A 23,023-nucleotide genomic window follows, 5' to 3' on the forward strand; every position below is an offset into this window, starting at 1 on the left:
GGATTCAAAGTCGCTTGGAGGTACCCGACTCTGCAGCCCTGACTTGTACAGAGGAGTTATGGCAACTGCAGCTTTATTGGCAAATGGCAAATAAACCAAAACAATAACTTTTTTTGTTATGGAAACATATCAGTTCAATAACAATTTTTGTTATTATGCTGCTCGACCTCTCCGCACAAAATAACAAATCTTGTTATTCCTTCATGATTCCTTCTGTGTTATTGGTTCCCGGGCGGAAAGTGAGTTGGTTGCGATAACTTCGAACTATCTTGGCTTGTTTATTTGCATCTTGTTGTAAACTCCTCGAGTTATGACGACTTTTGAAACCGACTGCGTATCATGGAAAGTATATTCCATGATCATACTGCATTATCTACAGTTGATATTGAGCTGTTAGTGGTAGTTTTTTTAGACTTAGCAAAAAATTCGAAAATTAAATTTTTTTCAAAAATTTTACCCGAACATCATGAAATGATTATTTTGACTTTGTTTCAAATTTATGCTGGACTTAGCAAAATTTGCAGTCACTGACCGAATTTTCAATTTCCGATACTTAGAATAATTTTCATGAGCTGATATTTTAAAGTTTGATTTTATTTATGCTGGACTTTGACATTTTTGCGTATATTTTTTAATTCTTTACTTTTTACAGAAAAAGCATTTTTTTGGGACTTAGAAAATTTTCGGGAGTTTGGAAACATGATAAATTATTTTGATGTTTATTTTTGCTTTGAACCAAAATTTCGGAAAAATCAACGAAATTACAGGAAATTTTCGTCTGATTTTTACAAAAACATCAGTTTGTTCCTAAAATAATGTCCCTAACAAAACGTCTTCATTGACATTTTGAAATTCGAAAGTTGGTTTTTAATAATTATTGATATACCCCCTACAAAAATCGTTCCGGCACTTAGAAAATTTACGGGATCCGTATCACGACAAGATTTTCGGTAGAATTTATTTGATTTTTTGGACTTAGCAAAATTTTGGCTTTTAGCCAGTAAAATTTCGGAAAAATCGTCGAAATTACAGGAAATTTTCGTCTGATTTTTACAAAAACATCAGTTTGTTCCTAAAATAATGTCCCTAACAAAACGTCTTCATTGAAATTTTTAAATTCGAAAGTTGGTTTTTAATAATTATTGATATACCCCCTACAAAAATCGTTCCGGCACTTAGAAAATTTTCGGGATCCGTATCACGACAAGATTTTTGGTAGAATTTATTTGATTTCTTGGACTTAACAAAATTTTGGCTTTTGGCCAGTAAAATTTCGGAAAATCGTCGAAATTACAGGAAATTTTCGTCTGATTTTTACAAAAACATCAGTTTGTTCCTAAAATAATGTCCCTAACAAAACGTCTTCATTGACATTTTGAAATTCGAAAGTTGGTTTTTAATAATTATTGATATACCCCCTACAAAAATCGTTCCGGCACTTAGAAAATTTACGGGATCCGTATCACGACAAGATTTTCGGTAGAATTTATTTGATTTTTTGGACTTGGCAAAATTTTGGCTTTTAGCCAGTAAAATTTCGGAAAAATCGTCGAAATTACAGGAAATTTTCGTCCGATTTTTACAAAAACATCAGTTTGTTCCTAAAATAATGTCCTTAACAAAACGTCTTCATTGAAATTTTGAAATTCGAAAGTTGGTTTTTAATAATTATTGATATACCCCCTACAAAAATCGTTCCGGCACTTAGAAAATTTACGGGATCCGTATCACGACAAGATTTTCGGTAGAATTTATTTGATTTTTTGGACTTAGCAAAATTTTGGCTTTTAGCCAGTAAAATTTCGGAAAAATCGTCGAAATTACAGGAAATTTTCGTCCGATTTTTACAAAAACATCAGTTTGTTCCTAAAATAATGTCCCTAACAAAACGTCTTCATTGAAATTTTGAAATTCGAAAGTTGGTTTTTAATAATTATTGATATACCCCCTACAAAAATCGTTCCGGCACTTAGAAAATTTACGGGATCAGTATCACGATAAGATTTTTGGTAGAATTTTTTAGAATTTAAGGACTTTGCGAAATTTTTGCTCTCAGCCAGTTGAATATTTTTCAACATTTTGAAAAATTATTTTGATAAGAACCAGGCTTTTTGGAATTTTACTGTGGATTTTTGGACTTATGCAATTTTAGGAATATTTTCATAAACTGTTATTTTTAATTTAAAAAAATGGAATATAGAGACTTTGGATTTTTCGTGATTTGGAAAATTATTATGACATTTTGGCAATTCAACGCTTTCTCCACAATTTTTTAATGAGTTTTTAAAGTAAAATAATTTTTCAACTTTGAAAAATCTTGTTTTGATGTAAGTGCGTATATTCCTGCAATATTACTCATATTTGTGAAGAGGAAGAAGGGGGGAGGGGGGGGGGTCTGAATTGTGGCGGGGTGCATTAAAAACCAATAAAATTATTTTTGGGATCAAAATCTACTTTATGAACTTGATATGATTTTTGGAAGATTTCAGTTGTTTGCTACTATAAACTCAACTTGATGTGGCATTGTTGGTCAAATAAACTCAACAAGATTTTTCGCAGATACGCCTCGAACAATTTATGTTCGTGGCCATGTTCGGTTATCTCTTAACCATACCCTGGGGTGAACTTGACTTGTTCGTGTTTTTACGAACATGGGTAGATTTTTCCAAGATGCAACTTTCTGCCCGGGTTTGTTATTGCAATAACAACATAATAACAGTTTAAGTTATTCTTCGAACAAATCTTTGTTATTGATTTTTGTTATTTTAACAACTAATCTGATCATCCCAATAACATAATTCGATCTTCTCACAATTTCAAAAACTGACCTTCCCAAGTTATTTCCGTCTGCTCGGGATCAATTTTCCTGTTCAACAAAGCTTAAAATCATTCAGCAAAGCTACAAAATAAACTATTTGTTTTCAAGTTGATTCTAGATGAAAAATCTCATCTCTGAGCTATTGCAAATTCGATAAGTATGTGAAATTTCCCATATCAAAACATATGGTCGGTTTTTTTTTTCAATTAAGTAACGGGAAATGGCAACGGCTTTACAATTATTTTTTGACTAAACAAATTCGATCGATCAATTTGAACAATTTTACATTAAAATCTAAAAAAACTAAAATAACCTTTGGATAAAAATTTCACAAAAATCGAAGAGGATTGAGGCGAGTTTTGTGAGAGTTGCCGGAGAGTAATTAAAGTAAAATGATTTTTTTTTCGATTTGTTGCTGTTGAGATAAGGGAAGTGGCATTGAAATAATATTCAACTTAGTAAAAAAATATTGATATGTTTAGTAAGGTATCAAATTTTACATATTTTTTTTAATTTTTATAACTCTCAACTTTGTTTCATATGGTAATAAGTTCATGTTTTTTTTTTCAATTTCTCTATTTGAAAGTCTGCTTTAAAAACCTTCAAACACGTCATTTTGAAGAAATTCCCAAAGGGCCAGCAAATGTGATAGATATACACGGAAGCAAAAAGCCTTTTCTGAACGTGCTCAACCAGCCACAACTGAAGTGTCGACCACTTGAGCGTTGAATTCTTTGCCGTTATGCTTCTATCCATCACACAAATCCGTTCCATCAACATAGAACGGAAGGAAAACAAATTGAAATGAGCATAGAACGATAGTGGCAAACCAAAACAGACAGATGAAGGCGCCTCCTGATATAGGCCTCGGTCGGTTAATCTCTGCTGAATCAAGCACCAGATGGGAAAACCGACTTTTTTTTCCTCTATCGTTCTCTGATTGAAAAGGAAATTGTTGACGCGTCAGTGCCTTCCTTCCACCAAGCTGAGTGCGAGATTTTCACACCCACTCTTGCAAAGCGGTTGCCTCTTTCAGAAAAATTAATCGATCAAAAACCGCTGAACAGAAAAAAAGGTTTGTGGGGATGAGGGAAATTACTTTCCGTTGCACGGGAAAAGCTTCTGTTGTTTCAGGAGAAATTGCCCCTTTACAGGTGTTGAACGGATGAAAGGAAAAGTTGGTGCCAATATGTTGGGAGTTATTTTTTGTAATTTCAGGGGAAAAGTTTCCTCCTCAAAAAAGTTTCAATTTTGGAAATTGAAAATTGATGACATTGAATTGCTTTTAGCGAGATTGAAAGGCACTTGAAAGCGGATGTGAAATTCATACCTCAAATTGAGCAAAAACGGTGAAAACTGTGTTGGCAAAATGCCAACACGAGTGCAAGTCAACAACAAAGGCAACATAATTTAGGTCAATGCACTTGGGTAGGGTTCAACTCGTTAATGACTAATCAAAAATTCAAGGATCAATTTGCCCTCGGTTGGTTTGAGCTGATCGATTCTTGGGATTTGAACGCGATTCCTCATCTAAAGGCGTATTTATTTATGATTTATGATTTATGATTTATGATTTATGATTTATGATTTATGATTTATGATTTATGATTTATGATTTATGATCTATGATTTATGATTTATGATTTATGATTTATGATTTATGATTTATGATTTATGATTTATGATTTATGATTTATGATTTATGATTTATGATTTATGATTTATGATTTATGATTTATGATTTATGATTTATGATTTATGATTTATGATTTATGATTTATGATTTATGATTTATGATTTATGATTTATGATTTATGATTTATGATTTATGATTTATGATTTATGATTTATGATTTATGATTTATGATTTATGATTTATGATTTATGATTTATGATTTATGATTTATGATTTATGATTTATGATTTATGATTTATGATTTATGATTTATGATTTATGATTTATGATTTATGATTTATGATTTATGATTTATGATTTATGATTTATGATTTATGATTTATGATTTATGATTTATGATTTATGATTTATGATTTATGATTTATGATTTATGATTTATGATTTATGATTTATGATTTATGATTTATGATTTATGATTTATGATTTATGATTTATGATTTATGATTTATGATTTATGATTTATGATTTATGATTTATGATTTATGATTTATGATTTATGATTTATGATTTATGATTTATGATTTATGATTTATGATTTATGATTTATGATTTATGATTTATGATTTATGATTTATGATTTATGATTTATGATTTATGATTTATGATTTATGATTTATGATTTATGATTTATGATTTATGATTTATGATTTATGATTTATGATTTATGATTTATGATTTATGATTTATGATTTATGATTTATGATTTATGATTTATGATTTATGATTTATGATTTATGATTTATGATTTATGATTTATGATTTATGATTTATGATTTATGATTTATGATTTATGATTTATGATTTATGATTTATGATTTATGATTTATGATTTATGATTTATGATTTATGATTTATGATTTATGATTTATGATTTATGATTTATGATTTATGATTTATGATTTATGATTTATGATTTATGATTTATGATTTATGATTTATGATTTATGATTTATGATTTATGATTTATGATTTATGATTTATGATTTATGATTTATGATTTATGATTTATGATTTATGATTTATGATTTATGATTTATGATTTATGATTTATGATTTATGATTTATGATTTTTGATATAAAAAATATATGAAGTATTCAATTTCATTCAAGGTTTTACCTACAATTCGAAGAAATTTCTACAATCCAGACCCAAGATTGATGACATCTACTTGGAAAGTGACTTTCACGATACCAAGCACCAACCGGCGAGCGATTCGGTTCACGGAAAGGCGCCAAAAAGGTGACGAAGTGACGCGGAAAATTGAATTGGGTGCGAAAATTTATGTCCCTAGTCGTGGCACGAGTTGTTCGGCGATTGGTCGCTTCAGAAGCTGACAGATGATTTACTGGATTTATTTTTATCTTTACAAGCAGTGACATTTAATTCGTTGAACGGAATCTTTGATGACATTGAAAATAAAAGAACAATTGGTAGTAGAAAATTTCCAAAATGATATTAAAAAAATAATAAAAAAAACCAAACAAAAAAATACGGGTCTAATTATTTCTGACAGAGAACCCCCAGAAAAATGTTGAGCCCGATCCGAGCACTTTTCTTTTTTCCATGCTGTTTTCGTGGGGAATTGCTGAATAGAAATGTGGAAAAGCAGAAAATTTCAAAAGCTTGTATATCAAAATTATTGATTTATATCTTTGATGATATTTCATAAAAAGACAATATGGTCGATGCAAGCATTTTTCAAAGTTTACGTCACCCTCATCCCCCCCCCCAGCTTAAAATCGGTCCGAAAAGTTTGAGCGCAAAACAATATTTTTTCCGAGAAAACTTCAAAATTTTAAAAGAAAAAGAAGTCTATGAAATGCATTTTCCTGCGTTTAATATCATATTTAGCATGTCTGGGATCAATCAAACATATTTTGATTTTTTGTGAAATTTTTACTTCGTCAAAAAAAAATCGTCGATACTTAGAATGTTAGCAAAACGACTGGGCAAGTATAAAATTCGTTTAACGTGAAGACTTCCATCATGATTTTTCGTTCAAAGATATAAATTTTGCGTCGCTTTCAATATTTTGATAAATTTCCTTCAACAAGTTGTTTAGAATAGTGCCCTACACTGCTGATTCCTTTTGGTAACGATTATCCCATTCTTTGTAAAGTTATGAAAATCGTCATTAATCAATGATTGCCAACTAGGACGTCAATGATTGTATCACAAAATTATATAAATTTTTAGTCTAGTCTAGTCTAGTCTAGTCTAGTCTAGTCTAGTCTAGTCTAGTCTAGTCTAGTCTAGTCGAAGCGCAGCCATCCTTTCGAAAGCATCCTGGACGATGTCAGGGCGATTATGTACCGTAAATTTAACTGAAAATTCGAATAGCATAAAATCAGATAAGAAAAGCCAGATAAGCAGAACATAAGCAACGCAAAAGAATAAAAACAGCAGATAAGCAAACAAGTAGAAAAAAAGGTTCCAAGCAGAAAAACAGAAAATCAGAAAAGAAGTAAAAGTAGAAATGTGTAGCATAGAAAAAAATAGCGAGTAATAAAATTTGTAAAGTAGCGTAAACAGTAAACAGGTAGAGTAGGAAAACAAAATAGAAAAAAACAACTGATGAGCTAAAGGACAGAATAGAAACACAGAATCGAAGAAAACCCCAAAAAGAGAAAAGTAGAAAAACAGATAGGAATGTAAAAATGCTTAAGAACAAGATATATATGTTTATGAAAGTCGACGTCACAAAAGTAATTAAAAAAAAACCTCAAGCAAAAAACTAATGAAATGAAATTAAACAAACAATTCTAAAGAATAAAAAAAAGAAGCAGATAAGCAGGATAGGGGAAACGATAAAAACAAGCGAAACAGTTACACAAAGAAAAGCAAAAACAAAGAAAAACCCAGAAATGCAGAAATGTAGAAAAGTGATGAGCAGAAAACAGAAAACAGTTAATTGGAATGGCAGAATAGCAGTAAAGCAGATGAGCAGAATGGCAGAAGCGCAGAAACTCAAATAAGTAGGAAATAACAAAAAAAAAATAATTACACAGAAACGAAAAAATAGAAAAAAAAATCTGAAAATTAGAAAAGCGAACAAAAATTGAAAACTGAACTAGGGGACCATCCATAAACTAGTAGTAAAATAAATTTTAAAATTCAATTCAGTTCAAGTCAACCACCACCTTAGAGCCACAACATGTCACCGCCACATCATTCACAGTGAAAAAAAAAGCAGTTGCTCACTTGCGGAGGCCAAAAACCTCCGCGACGCGTCGTTCGGACCAAAATTGATTATCCCGCTCTCTTGCGCTAGTAAATTAGATTGGTTTGGTTTAATTTTCGTCGTCCCAGGAGCTTCGGAGGACGAAATCCAGTTATCCACCATCGACAAGTCTGCTGCTCCTTTTTGCCCATCGGCGAGGATCTGGTGGAAAGCTTCTGGGAAAAAACAAGTTCGGAGTGATTCACCTAGCGGTGGAGGGATTGATGATCTGTTGCAATAACAAAGCTTTTCCCGATGAGAAAAGCAACGCAATAATCATCGAGATTAATCCCGAACCTGGGTCCACCCATTTTCCCAGTGATAATGGAAAAAGTTTTTGCGCTCTGGAACTCTTCCGGTAAAATGTTTCATCTGTCCGGTTTGTTACCAGTGCTAATTAAAACCAGATTGAGGTTGCGAGTACCGGTTTTTGGGGTGACTTTTCCAGCTTTTTCTCCCCACCAAAAGCTGCTAAGCAAAAATTGATATTCATCTCGCTGGAAAAACTTTCAACACTCCAGAACAAGACCAGGTTGGCAGCAAAAATGACAAGTGTGTTGTCGTTGTAGCCATCAACTCATTAAAATCAGCTTGGCTGTATCGTTAAAACGATAGCGTGCTCGGAATAAATTATGTCGAGTGATTTAAATAATTTCGCCGACACTCGCTGGCGTTGCTGCCTGCTGGTTGAAGTTTGCCTCGTTGAAGGTTCGTCAAGCCAAACTGCAGCAGAGCGCTTGGAATAAATCATAAGCATCGCTCTCGGCGAGCAAATCGTGCTTATCATCAGCTTTTTCGGGGGAAGATTTTGAAATGAAACATGTCATATTTGGTTAAATTTGTTAAATCCGGACAAAATTTTAATTTTGTGTTAAAAATAAAATCTGCAATTTTCTTCAACCAACTAAAATAAGACCCTTTTCAAAAGTTGGTCAACATTCGCATAAAGCACCATCAACTGTGCAAGGTTGTGCTGGGAAAACTCGCTATGTCACCCTCTTCCAAATTGAGGGTGGCATGGGAGAAATAAACGAGCAACGAACCATAAATTAATGTATCGACAGGATTCCTAGCTTGTGATGCTACTGCTGTTGGGAACATCGATGTTGTTGTTTAGAGTTTTTGCAATTTAACCCCAGCTCGTAAATCATTAGGAGATAATGCAATTTAAAGTTTGCACTTGCTCACTTCTGATAGTGTTAACCCTGCTGAATTTTTAATTCATTTATTTATGAAGATAAATTAATTCTTCATGTGACCTCTATTAAAGAATGCCTTCAACTCTATCAAATTGAATAAAATATCTATAATTTACTCAAACCAGTCGTTAGATTAAATTGCTTCCCACCAAAAATCGTTTTTCCTTGACTTTCCCAGCATCCAACCCAAATAACAACAATTTTCGCGTTTATTATTCCACTCATGTCTTCCTTCCCCCCCAAGGGAAAGCTTTATCTTACGAGTCGTGAAAAGGGACTGCGGTGGACCAATCCGGGACTCTCCCTTCCCTCCTCCACCAAAGGCCCCAAATCAATAAAAGCTAAGTGCAAACAGTCATAATACTTGACTGTTACAGAGAGAATTGAAAAAAACTCGGTCCGAACTTGGCCTCGATTTTTTTTTCGCGAGTTATCATTTAATAAGATCACTTGATATCAACTGAGGGGGAGGGGGGTACACTAACCCGCAACGACTACAATTGCACTACATTTTACTAGCATGTGTGATTTTGCCTTTTTGCCAATACAGAAAACGGGGTCAGTCTGCACACCCTCGGGATTGACGCCATGCTGGCTGGGTGTTCCGACTGACGACTGGAGTGACTGAATGCATTTGATTAAAAGTAAACGAAAATTGCGTGTGGCAAATTGTGGTTGACGAAAAAGCAAATACAAAACATAATTGTGCCAGATTTTTGCACATTTTGACACGAAGAGAATTTGTGCATTCAGTTTCAGTTGGTTATCTAGTTTTTTTTTTTTTTGGTTTTGAGTTGTCACTCTACATAAGAAAGTAGTTGCGATCTGATTGGGCCATCTTGACACACATTGTTTTTTTTACAACAGTATTTCAAATAGTCAAAATTACTCATTTTCAACATTATGCTCATTTTTCGTGTCCAGGTGCAAATTGTGTAAGAGGCCATTGTTTGATAGTTCTAGGTAACGTCAACCCTCCTGAACTAGAGTTTGCCTATTGTTTTTCGCGATTCTCAAAGGGCTTTAAATCAAATTATTCGCTCTTCAGCATAGCCTTGGCGTTCTCGATTGCGAGATTCCTACTCGAAACTAGGTGTCCGAAGGTTTGGTTGTTGAGGCAACTGCAAACTTCTTTTTACACCTTAGCTTCGATCCACCCCGGGATTCGAACTGGCGACCTTTGGATTGTTAGTCCAACTGCCTACCAGCGACTTCACCGAGGCAGGACCCAGGGAGACGATTCCTACACCTGGACTGAGCTATCGACCTAACCCTTTAGGTTAGACCAGGGCCAACATTTACTTCCCTATCTGACGGAAGGCGTGGTCAGACAAATCTCGTCTCGAAAAATGCCACCGGGACCGTCTGGGATCAAACCCAAGCCGACTGGGTGAGAGGCAACCACGCTTACCCCTACACCACGGTTCCCGGCTCTCAAAGGGCTTCTTGGAGGGAATTAAAATATTCGATATGGCGTCCAATATGGCAGATGCATGAAAAAAAAGGTGCAGGTGGTTATGTTACACATGACCAGTATGACAAAGAACTTTGCAAGATGATTGTTGAAATTTTCGATTAGAATGTCCGGTCCAAATTCCCCTCTTATAATAACCGTCCTATCGAACTAAGGGGACGGAAATTGCAAGTGGAGCTGAAATAGAAATCGAAGTGAAATCAATTTACTTTCCTTCACCACTCGAAAGTTACCAAGATGCGGGAATTTTTTTTGCAAGGCTGTTGCAAGCAATCGGCGGCAGTAAAGGAAATTTGAACAGCAGACATTAAAAACTACCCTTACAGGGCTCTTAATTATTACGAGATAGTTATTTTAAATTTCCAGAAACAGATTTTCGCAGTGGCACAAAAAAATGTGTATCGCAGTAATCTATTTATTACTTCCTGCCTAATAAGCAATATATTTTAACTGCTTAGTTTCAGATAATGGCCAAATGCAACTTTTTATGTCCAGTATCAAAAATCATTAAGTTTGATACCCATATTGCCCCAACTCTTACGTTTCGGCAAATGTCCCCCCATCGGAACATCCGCGGGACCTCCGGCCACTCCGGATTGTGGCCACTACTGCCAAAATATCAAATTTCATATCCAGTATCAAAAACCATAAAGTTTGATACCCATATTGCCCCAACTCTTACGGTCCGGCAAATGTCCCCCCATCGGAACATCCGCGGGGCCTCCGGTCACTCCGGATTGTGGCCACTTCTGCCGAAATGTCAAATTTCATGTCCAGTATCAAAAACCATAAAGTTTGATACCCATATTGCCCCAACTCTTACGGTCCGGCAAATGTCCCCCCATCGGAACATCCGCGGGGCCTCCGGCCACTCCGGATTGTGGCCACTACTGCCGAAATGTCAAATTTCATGTCCAGTATCAAAAACCATAAAGTTTGATACCCATATTGCCCCAACTCTTACGGTCCAGCAAATGTCCCCCCATCGGAACATCCGCGGGGCCTCCGGTCACTCCGGATTGTGGCCACTTCTGCCGAAATGTCAAATTTCATGTCCAGTATCAAAAACCATAAAGTTTGATACCCATATTGCCCCAACTCTTACGGTCCAGCAAATGTCCCCCCATCGGAACATCCGCGGGGCCTCCGGTCACTCCGGATTGTGGCCACTTCTGCCGAAATGTCAAATTTCATGTCCAGTATCAAAAACCATAAAGTTTGATACCCATATTGCCCCAACTCTTACGGTCCGGAAAATGTCCCCCCATCGGAACATCCGCGGGGCCTCCGGCCACTCCAGTCCAGGTGGTGGCCAGTTCCAATAATCGACTCCCGCGACTGGCATGTCTTAGCTGGTCCTTGCCTCCAAGCCATCTGCTCTCGGACCTCCAGGCCGTCTGCTACCGGGCCACCAGGCCATCTGCTTCTGATGTGTTCTCGTCGACGTCCAGCAATAGAATGAATTTTCGGGACCGACCGAGCCGAGTTTTGTTGGCTCGTCGACGATCTGAAAATTATGAGGTGGAGTGGGGGTGAATTTAGATACATCAATCTCACGTCTCTCGATTGACTGATTGGGAAACGTTCGTTCATCCAACCAGCGTGCACCAAAAAGAGGGGAAATTTGCCGAGAGGGGAATTCGTCACGTAACGTTTTCGCTTCGCGAAAATTTTGGATTGACACCACGTATAGAAACCTTGGGACAAAGTTCTTTGTCAAAACATTATAAGAGATTTTTACATTTAATCAAGCTCTAAATTAATCTCAAGAATTTTAGTTTTTAAATTTCATTGTGAACTCCGTCAAAAGTAGCCATTTTGCATAATAAGTTTATCTATCCAAGGCTTACTGGTGTGCTGGTCATACAAAATGAACATGTAAGTGTTTGAAATTCAATATCTTGAGAAGAAATTTTCTGAGCGATTAAGTGTCTTTGGCAAAGTTGTAGGTTTTGATTTGGACCTTAAAAACATATAGGTACCCGGAAAAAAATATTCCGATTTTTTTTAACCACGCAGATAGAAATCACGTAAGCTACGTTACACACTAAAAAAATTGGAATTTTACATTTGATGTAATCTTTAATCAAACCGATTATCAAATCATGTAAACGTCTTTTCGATGTAAGATTAGGTTTATTTTAATGTAACTCGATAAAATTCCCATTGGGATTCCTTTACATCGTGCGAACCCTAAAATTACATCAAAACTAACCTAACTTCACGCCTAATTAGATGCAAATGTCTGGAGCATCAAATTTGATGTAATGTTACATCTAATTAAACCCAATATCACGCACATTAGCCACTACACGTTTGTCAGAATATTGAAACGTCAAAACGTCAGCTAGGGTTCACGTCGCAGCGGGAAACAATTTTTCGTTCAGATTTTTTTTGCAATTGTGTCCTTTATTGTCGGAACTTACTACAGTTTAAGATAAAACAAGCAAATCGCTGATAAAGGTGATTTTAATCGATCTTGAGGTGACATGCAACAGATTGGTAACATGTTTTGTCGATTTCCCCTCATTTTTTTTAGATCGCGAACATCATGGAACATAAAGGGAAATTACAGTTCAAGCCAAGTTCATGCCGCTGTTCCGCTACAGCTGCCTGGACACTTTCTGAAAACGTTCCCTCATATAAAGATGTTCCCGAAGTGAACCGAAACTGTCACCTGCTTGAGGGTTGGCCAACACACTACAAATGGGTAGTGGAGCAATTCTGGCGATTAATCGTAGTTGAAAACACAAGGATAGACAAGTTTGGGCCATGAGTAAACATTTATTGTAATTTTTTGAGATGTGATGAGTGATGTGTGCAATAAAAACGTATTGTTTTACGAAAATGTAAACACGTGTTTTTCCTCGTCCAATAAGAATGTACGGTTCGTATAAGAATTATTTCCGACCAATATTACGATTAATGTAAATTTACACGATCGTCAAAGCTTTTTTTTGGAGGAGCGGCCGTGGCTGACTGGTTACGGTGTTCGCTTTGTAAGCGAATGGTTCTGGGTTCGATTCCCATCTGCTCCCAACGAGAAAGTTAAGTACACAGAATTTGAAATGATGAATATGAACGAAAAATCAAAGTCGCTCGAGGCGGGGTTCGATCCCCCGTCCTTTGGGTTGGTAAGCAAAAATGCTAACCACTAGGCCATGACGACTTGGTAAGCTTGGACTGGAATTAGGGCTACTGTTACAGAGAGCGAGTTGTGGCACTATAACCACGGCAAATAGTGTCCAGGGCATTCGTGGAAATACAATGTCCCATCCCAGAGGGTCCCGGAGTACCAAACCTTCTTAGCATGGTGCTCCCAACGAATACAACCAAAATCTCGGAGCGTATGGTGGTGTGTCCCCACGCTTCTTCCTCCCCTGTCGAATCAGAATTGTGTTGTTGTTCGAACACTCAGTGCTCAAACTCAACCCAATTACGAGTCATCTCTGCGATACGGCTTTACGCAGTAGGCCTGGCCGCTTTAACGCTTGTGATGTTTCAATGCATTCCGATGCAATGGTGCACTACAAATGTTAATAAATGACAAGAAGAGTGCTAGGCGTCATCTAACCTAAGGCACTCTCCAGGATCCCTTCGAAAGATTGGCTGCGCTAGGGTCTGATTAGATTAGATTAGACGATCGTCAAAGCTTTTTGGAACGTGTAATATTACGTTTAATTTGACCCAGCTTTGCGTCTAATTTGATGCTCCCGGGGCAGACGGTAATAACAAAATTCATGCCATTTTAATAACAAATACTGTTAAAATAACAGAAATTGTTATGGAATCTTCTTGAAAAATCAATTTTTGCATAAGGATATAATAACAGTTTATGTTATCATAACAAAATTTGTTATTGGTCTGATATTGGTTGAAATCCAAAACAACTTTAGAATAACATTTCTTGTTATGGAAGAATATCTCTAAATGTTATTGGGATGAACGGATTAGTTGTTAAAATAACAAAAAATAATAACAAAGATTTGTTCGAAGAATAACTAAAAATGTTATAAGTCTGTTATTACAATAACAATCCAATAACAAAAAAATCATAACGACGAATAACAAATCTTGTTATAAATAACATATAATGTTATTGGTCTAGTATTTTCAAATAACAAAAAATGTTATTCCCAAGTTATTTCCGTCTGCTCGGGTCCAGTTATGTGCATCTAATTTTACCGAAAATTACACGTTTTTTTCGAAGTGTGTAGTAACTCTATGTTGTCTATTTTGTATACAGAGATTTTTTTTCCACCATCGTAAGTTTTTTGATTCAGCTATTAAATGTTTTCAAATTCGACAACATTGTTGTTCAAAATCGGAAATGTTGACGAATTTGGAAATATTTCATTATTTACATATTGAAAACATAGAGTTACCACCGGATTAGCTTACAGAATTTTTATTCGTGCACTAACAGTTAAATTCTCAAAACAAATATTTTTTCAAGTTTCGAAATTTATTATTTTTTAGGACACTAAAAAATCATCTGGAGCCTTTTTTACTAAAGAATATAACTTGTTTCAATTCATAACATCGACTTGATACAAAAAATCTTATGATGAAACCAAGGTATTATTAATAATGTGTTTTCTAAAAGAAATTGATAACGCAATTTTCACCAATAGAATATTTTTAATCGTACAAATTCTTAATCAAACAAGCGTTTATGATAAACGCAAGCATGGCAAGCTTCCCATGCGCCAGTGACGACGCATCCCGCGGTTTTGGTTTTCTAGTTTTGGTACGAGCGTACGAGCCCAAAAACCGAACAAAGCAGGCGCAAAGCAAAACCGAGTTAACCGCACAGTGGTAAGCTTGCCATTCAGCATCTACGAAAGTGAGAGAGTCAGAGATAGCTATTTTTACAACCGCACCACTACACACTCAAACGCAATACCTTAGGTAGATAACCATTGGCGTCGCGAGCATTGAAAACTTTGAAAACGATATAAAGCTTAGAAGCTTAGAAAGCTCCTATTGGAATCCAATGAACTCTGTTAAATAAACTTACGAAATCACGACAAAAAGAAGCCTACTTAATGGCGATTTTAGGAGCACACGGGAAACAAATTGTTTGTACCCGGATGAATGTCCTATGTCACAAAAGTTTTGCCTTCCTCACCTCACTGAGGCAAGGCTATAAAATCACTCGAAAAATGAACTTCTTAAATACGACTCCTAGATATACCTTCACGTATACCTATCGACTCAGAATCAAATTCTGAACAAATATCTGTGGGGATGTGTGTAGACATGATTTTTTACACACGATTATCTCAGAACTGGCTGAACCGATTTTGGCCGGATCCGCCTTATTCTGTTTGTTTTGGGGTCCCCTAAGACCCTATTAAATTTTATTCTGTTTAGTTAAGTATTTAAAAATTTATGCCAAGAAAATAATTTTTGTAGATACAAAAAAGGGTGATTTTTTGCCTAACCTCAAAAGGCTGGGTCTTTTTGTTTACGTGCGAGAGTCGCGCCAGATGCGAAACGCCCGGTTACCACATTGCTTCAAATGAGAGTCTACATGTTTTCTGGAAAAGTCTGTATCAGGTATTTTTTTTTCATAAACTTATTTTCATTTTTACTTTGTAAATGGAAATGGAAACATCGGTAGGCAAGCTACTACCAACGAGTATAAGTCGAGCCAAAACATATATACGCCAGCATTCTCGCGCCAGTATTCGAAGCTCAACTTGGCGACGAAGCGTCAAAAATCAATGCAGTGTGATTTTTTGGCGATTTTTCCGATTAATATTCATGCTGTATCGTCTTATTTACGAAGATGAAAATGACGTCCCGCCATAAAGTAAACCCTATACCTTTCTTTAGTAAGAAAGGCAAAAAGATGTAGGAGACATTTAAAAAAAAAACAGATTTTTGTAAATATACTAGAATATCGTCAAACAATATTTAAAATCATTTATAGATACATACATAAATTCGAAATCTTTGATGGAACAAATTTGTTGAAATTTGGGATGAAAACTCTCAAGACATATCTCGTGTGCATGACGAAATCCGATTTAAAAATTTGGAATAAAAAAAAGGAAAAAACTCAAACTTTTTTTTAAAGAAATTTTTAACATGTAAAATATATTTTCTTTCTATAGATGGTTTTAATCTTTTTCTTTATCATTTTTATTTTTTATAAAATCGGACTTCGTCATGCACACGGGGCTGTTTTGACAAGTCTTCACACAAATTTTGAGCCGATGTGGTCAAAGCAGAGTTGAGATATTGTGGCACCCGTTTTTGAAACTGCTAAATTCAAATAACTATATCTCGGCAATGATGCAACCAAATGTATTCAGTCAATTCACCGCTCAAATAAAAAATACAAAAGAGTATTATTTTTCGATACAAAATCTGAAAAGTTCAACCTCGGCAGTGCTGAAAAGTAACACTTTTCAGCCCTTTATCGAAAAATTTTACTTGTCAATTCAGACATTTTTGGTAGCAAAAAAGTAGGCCGTTTGGTCGTTCGATAGTGACAGGAAAGGTAAATAGTTACACGACGGTATTGCAAAAATAACTTTACATTTTTTGATAAAATACACCGTTTTCAAGGTTTAACCCTCTACTGCCCAATTTTTTTTTCGAATTTTTTTTATTTTTCCCGTGTTTAGGAGGTTATGTTTGAGCAACTTTTTTTTCTTGTTATTCAAATTTTCTGCTATAGAACGGCACCACCATATCATTTGAATTGTAAAAAATGCGTAGAGGCATAGTCTGGGACACTACAAAAATTACTGCATACTTCTTTTTACTGAAAATATAGGAAATGTTAGTAAAAAACACAGCCAAAGTTAACTCCTAAAAAATGATATTTTTTAAAAAATTGGCAAATTCACATAAAGCAAGTTAAACTTCCAACTCTAAAACTTTCTAACATTTTAAGAGTTCTTCTTTCCAATGCTTTTTAAAGATCAAAAAATGGATTTTTGGCGATTTTTTAGTTCGAAGCCCGTCCAGTGTATAAGAATGATATTAATACACAGAAAAAAATCAATTCTCGTAATCGTGATTTAAGTTCACGAATGTAAGAACCACGAAGGAATTTATTCATGAATATGGTGCATTTGCACTATAAACGTGAATATATTCCTTCGTGGTTCTCGCATTCGTGAATTTAATTCACGATTTCGAGATTTGATTTTTTTCCGTGTATAATTTCTTAATTCAAAGATCTAGCTGAAATGTCCATTATGAGTTTTTTTAGCCATTTCAAAATGATAGTCATGATGCTAAAAAAATGAAATTGTTTTTAAAGAAGCATCAGAAAATTCCACCAAAGTTTGATTCTAAACATTGAAATCGAACCAATCGATATCGCGAGTTAAAAATGGGAGCTTTTTTTTCGAGAAAATTTTCATTTCGTTCTAATAATTACTTTTATACCTGATCCGGAAAACAACAGAATAATTGGTTGAGCATGTTTTTTTTTGCCAGAAAAAAACAAACTCCAAAAAACTCCCGTATCCTTTCCTAGCTCTGTGCGATGATCTACAAAGTTGTTCTTCGGAAATAAACGAAAATACCGGTTGATTCGCTCAAAACTATAAATTTTTGTCTCTTTCATATATCCATGAACCACGCTGCTGAGGAGTCAGTGTCGGAGTTAGTGAATTCCCAGAAGCTGGAGTCGGAATTGGATATTTTTTTAGCAACTTTGTAAGGAAGTTGTTGCTGGATTTAGAGTCAGAGTCGGTAAATGTTCAGTAGCCGGATTCCGAGTCGGAGTCACTTCAAAAGCAGCCATGCTAATATAGCAAGATTTAATGGAGGTAGCATAGCAGTACCATAGCATGCATTTATACTCGAAATTTATTTTGTTTAGTATTGACCAGAAATAATGATCTTAAATGTTATTTTGTCTATTGTAGCGTGATAACACCGGGAAAAATCAGTTTCCAATATCGTAAACAAGCGTTCATGAAATTCAGAACAACAATAAAAAAAAGTGTTCCAATTCCATGGCACGTTTTTTTAAAAACATGCCATGCAATTTAAACACTTTGTTCGAGGTTCCGAATTTCATGAATGCTTGTTCACGATTTTGGGAACTGATTTTTCTCCGTGCAGGGAGTCCCATTGGGTTCTAAAATTAGGCTTAAAATGCTGCACAATGACCCTTCGTATGGCCACAAAGGGTTTACAAGGATTTTAAATCAATTTTCATCAATTAACTTCGCTGCCTTTCTTGACAGAAAGCATCTTTCTTGACTACTCGTCTCAAGAGGATCAATACTGATCCATCGTAAAATGTTGCCTTGTAAATTTTATTTTTGCAATATAATCAAAAAAAGTAATCAGTTATTATTTTTAAGATTGTTTTTACCTTTTGTGTAAAAAAGGGTCCTAATTCACCAAGGCGTGTTTTCTGGGCAACCTTAAGGAGAAAAAAAAGTCATCACTACTTTCAAATGTGTCTTATAGGAAATTTTCTCAGCTTTCCAATGCTTCTAAGAGCGAAATGTTTCATCGGGAAATTTATGAGATATCTTTATTTTAAGTTTTTTCTTTTAAAATCCTTGATCATTTATTGGAAACTTTTAAATAACAGTCCAGGAAACTTGTCAAATGATGTGTTTCATGTGTATTTTACTGACTCAAATGTGCAAAATAAGTCAAGAAACAACTTTGTAGAAGGTGAAAATTAAGTTTTAACCGAATTTTTGAATATGTGGGATTTATTCAAATAATAAAATAATAAAACCGTATTGAAATATTATTTTTACAAGAACAAATAGATTATTACATAATTGTTGTGTACAAATAACTCCGGTCTGCTCTGATTCAGCTTGGAATTAGCTGATACAACCAAAATTTCTACAGGTTTGAGATTGGTAGGGTATTACAAGATTTTTATGAATAAAAATCATATTTCCTTAATCAAACACTAACTAGTTGCATGGATACAAAACATGTTTTGTACTCGAAATTATACTGCAAATTACTGCACAGAAAAAAATCGATTCTCGTAATCGTGAATTAAGTTCACGAATGTGAGAACCACGAAGGAATTTATTCATGAGTATGGTGCACTTGCACTATAAACGTGAATATATTCCTTCGTGGTTCTCGCATTCGTGAATTTAATTCACGATTTCGAGATTTGATTTTTTTCAGTGTGTTGCTTGCTTTAGGAGAAATACTTTTCATTAGTATGAAATGATTGTTTCAGTTTTTTTGTATTAAATGATCAAGGAATTAGCAATATTTTAGAAATTTATAAGACTTTCATCTTCAATCTCATCTTAAAAAATATATATGTCTTGATTTTTGTACAAATAGTTTGGAAGGAAAGGTTTCTGTTAGATTTTTTTTTGTTAAAATACTATTTAATTTATGTTCAAACAAAAATAAATATTTGTGACGGTGTTTTCAGAATTCGGAATTGGAAGACTTGAGTTTTATTGCTACTTTTAAGTGCATTTTCTACAGAAAACATTTTATAAAATTTTATCTTTATTCTATTCTCATGAAAATATGGCTTTTGAAGTTTGCTACAGTAATATGTAGTACATTTTCGATTTCAAATCATGTTTGTATTTGTTCGTGGTTAATGTTTGCTTAAGAAAATATAAAATTTATTCATTAAAATAAGATATAAAACCATTAACAATCACAAACCTGCCAAAGTTTCGGTTGAACAAGCTAAATCATCATATTTGTGCACAAAAATATGTAGTTGTCAAATAATTCTTGTGAAAAATACATTCTTACGCTGTTTTATGATTTTAATATCTGAATAAATCCCATTTATTCAAAAACTTAGACAAAACATAATTTTCAAAATGTTTAGCGGTTTGCAACCTTCTACTAAGTTGTTTCTTGTCTTACTCATCAAAATGTGCAAACATTTTGATGAGTAAATGACTCATAAAACACATCATTTGATTAGTTTGCTGAACTGTTAGTATAAAGTTTCCAATAAATAATAAAGGAATTTAAAACCAAAAAACTTAAGATAGAGATATCTCAGAAATTTCCCGATGAAACATTTCGGTTTCAGAAGCATTGGAAAGCTGAGAAAATTTCCTATAAGACACATTTGAAAGTGGCGATGACTATTTTTTCCTGATAAGGTTGCTCTCGATTCATTTGGTTGTTGATCGATTCATTTGTGAAAGTTCAAAAGTTCGTTTATTCATTTGGTTTCATCACGTCATCAAATCCGTTTTGATAAATTGTCAATTTAGATATTTTTGTTGATATCCTCTGCACCTTTGTTGATTTAATAACAGTCAGAGTCATTCCAGTAATACTTTCAATTATCAAAAATCTCACCACCCACAACGCGTTTTCACTGCCAAACCTATTCCAGCTATCCATCTATAAAACATGTCCCCCTACTTTGAAAGGGGGGCATCCCCATCGCCAGTCTCTAAAATCGTCACATTTTGATTGCAATTGTCCCAATTGCTCCAACTCACTTCTATTTCACGGTGGTCCACAATGACCCCTCTCCCCTCCCCCTCACTCCCCTACCAAAACGGATGCTCCCACTAACCTGTCGTCAATATCCAAGCTGGGCAGCGGCGGCAACGGCAGCACCATCGGCGTGTGGTCCGCCAGGTCCGGCATGGGTGGCGGAACCGGCTCCAGGTCGTCCATGTCCTCGATGTCTTCATCATAGTCCACCGCAGGTTGAACTCCGGTTGTGACAGGTTCTTCCTCCTCTAGCGGGAGGACTTCGTCCTCTTCCAGATCTTCGGGGATTATTTCACTCGCCCCGCAGATCGACCCCGCTGGCCCTCCGGACAGGATCGTAATGTCCGGAATGCTCGCCGTACTGCTGGCGGTAATCGGCGCCAGGGTGACACTGCCGGGCGTAGTGACACTCCCCGTGTCCGTCTGCTGCTGCTGATAGGGAGGGGCCGGAAGGGCTCCACCGGAAGCCTGCGTGACCACGTCCTCGATGTCCGAGTCGATGCCCTGGGCAAAGTCCATGTAGAACGAGTCCCGCGAATCGCTGGACCCGCGGCGCAGCTTCAGCGACAAATCCGGCGAGCTGTCCATGGCGACTTGCTGACTCGATACGTTCCGTCACACTCAGTCAATGGACGACCTTTTTCTTCTTGTTCTTGAGAATGGTGGGGTGGGAAGTGAAAGCACTTTCACTACGCACGCTGGAGAGTGAGCGTACGGTTGCTCCGGGTCCTGGGAGTGTGTAAGACGTGTAAAAAAAACCGTGGAGGACCCAAACAACACAATACAGCGACGCCAGCGGACACACAGACTCTGCGTAGCTATGGTGAGAGATCTTCGTCCTTTTCTGCGGTTGTGTGAGTTGTGTCACACACTCTTCCGGGGTTGTGTTATCACGGTGAACCTCCCAAAAACACTACCACACTCAAACACGCCGAATTCGCAAAATGCCGATAGAGGCCGTTGTCACATCTTTACGCCTGAAGGTATGCAACCGTGCGCGCTACTACAAACTGCCCCTACCTTCCCGGAAGGCCCCACAATTTGCCAATTTTTCACCTTTTCTTTCACACAGGTTATCTTCTCCCTTTGAGCCTTCCAGAGGAAAATTCCCAATTTCCGGGAAGTCCTCGTCACCGTCCAGAACCCAGCTCCCAGTTCAGGACATCCAGACTTTACATGGAAACTCAATTATAACATCCTTTACCACCACTGCGCGTCAATTGCATTTTCCCCCACCACCTTCTCCACTCAACTCACTTCCAGGAAGCTGGCTTTCAACCCCCACCCACCAAAAAACCCCCCAAACTCCAACTCTCCCCAACTGGATCACGGAGCAAAATCCTAAAATTATGGCACTTTCGGAAAAAACAACTTCCGAACTAGAACCGACGACGTCCACGACAATACTGAAGAAGCAGGTCTGGAATTGTGGGACTCTTTCTCCTGGACATGTTGTGACCTGTTTTTGCGCGCGCTCTCTCTCACACACACACAAACCACTTTTCATTCACATAACATACTCACTGAAGTGCCTCTCCCCTTGGTTTTTGGCGGGGTAGAGCACTTTTCCAGATGGGAATTTCACAAGGAAAACCTTGTCGGGTTTGTCTTTTGGCTGGTGAAAATGTCTGCTTGTGTGGGTTTTGTTTTGCGTGGAAATTTCGCGCGACAATTCGCGCTCTCCCTCTCTCTCTCATTTCTCTCTTCTTTTGTGGGGAAGCGGAGAGAGTTCTGTGGAGAAAGCATGGTGGAAACGTTTGTCAAAGGGCGCGATTTGGGAGAAATGTGAGTTATGGATATTTATTTGGGTTGGTTGGATTATGAGAACGAGGGGGAGCATGGTCGGTGATCTCGTGTGACAATAATTGGTAGATGTGGTAGGGTCTCGTTTGGTTTGCTTTTTTCGGGTTGCCCAAGCAAACGTCATGAAACGAAAATTAAAAAATGTGCAATTACATTAAAATATCAATCTTTTTATTTATATTTTTTAAAGAATTTCAATCAATTTATGTTTGACATTCGATTCTACTCTTTTTTTAACTTCCTGCTTAAATTTGTAAATTCTTTTATTATCAATTCAATAAATGAGGGAACCTTTGATTCCTTTGACTAAATTGAAACAATTCTAAAAAATTGCAAGCCAAAAACGGTTTGAATGCTAATGACATT

General features: G+C 36.0%; 1 protein-coding gene across 1 annotated transcript in view; it reads right to left on the minus strand.

The window, feature by feature from the left end:
- LOC120426047 (proton channel OtopLc) overlaps window positions 1–22,149 on the minus strand; it is a 33,807-nt gene extending 11,658 nt beyond the window's left edge. The window contains exon 1 of the mRNA XM_039590767.2: window positions 20,934–22,149. Within this exon, the coding sequence (XP_039446701.1) occupies window positions 20,934–21,442 (509 nt within the window). The 5' untranslated portion in view covers window positions 21,443–22,149. The remainder of the gene's footprint in view (window positions 1–20,933) is intronic.
- Window positions 22,150–23,023: the final 874 nt, after the last annotated feature.

Source organism: Culex pipiens, chromosome 1 (genome assembly GCF_016801865.2).
Source record: "Culex pipiens pallens isolate TS chromosome 1, TS_CPP_V2, whole genome shotgun sequence".
In the NCBI taxonomy this organism is placed as follows: domain Eukaryota; kingdom Metazoa; phylum Arthropoda; class Insecta; order Diptera; family Culicidae; genus Culex; species Culex pipiens.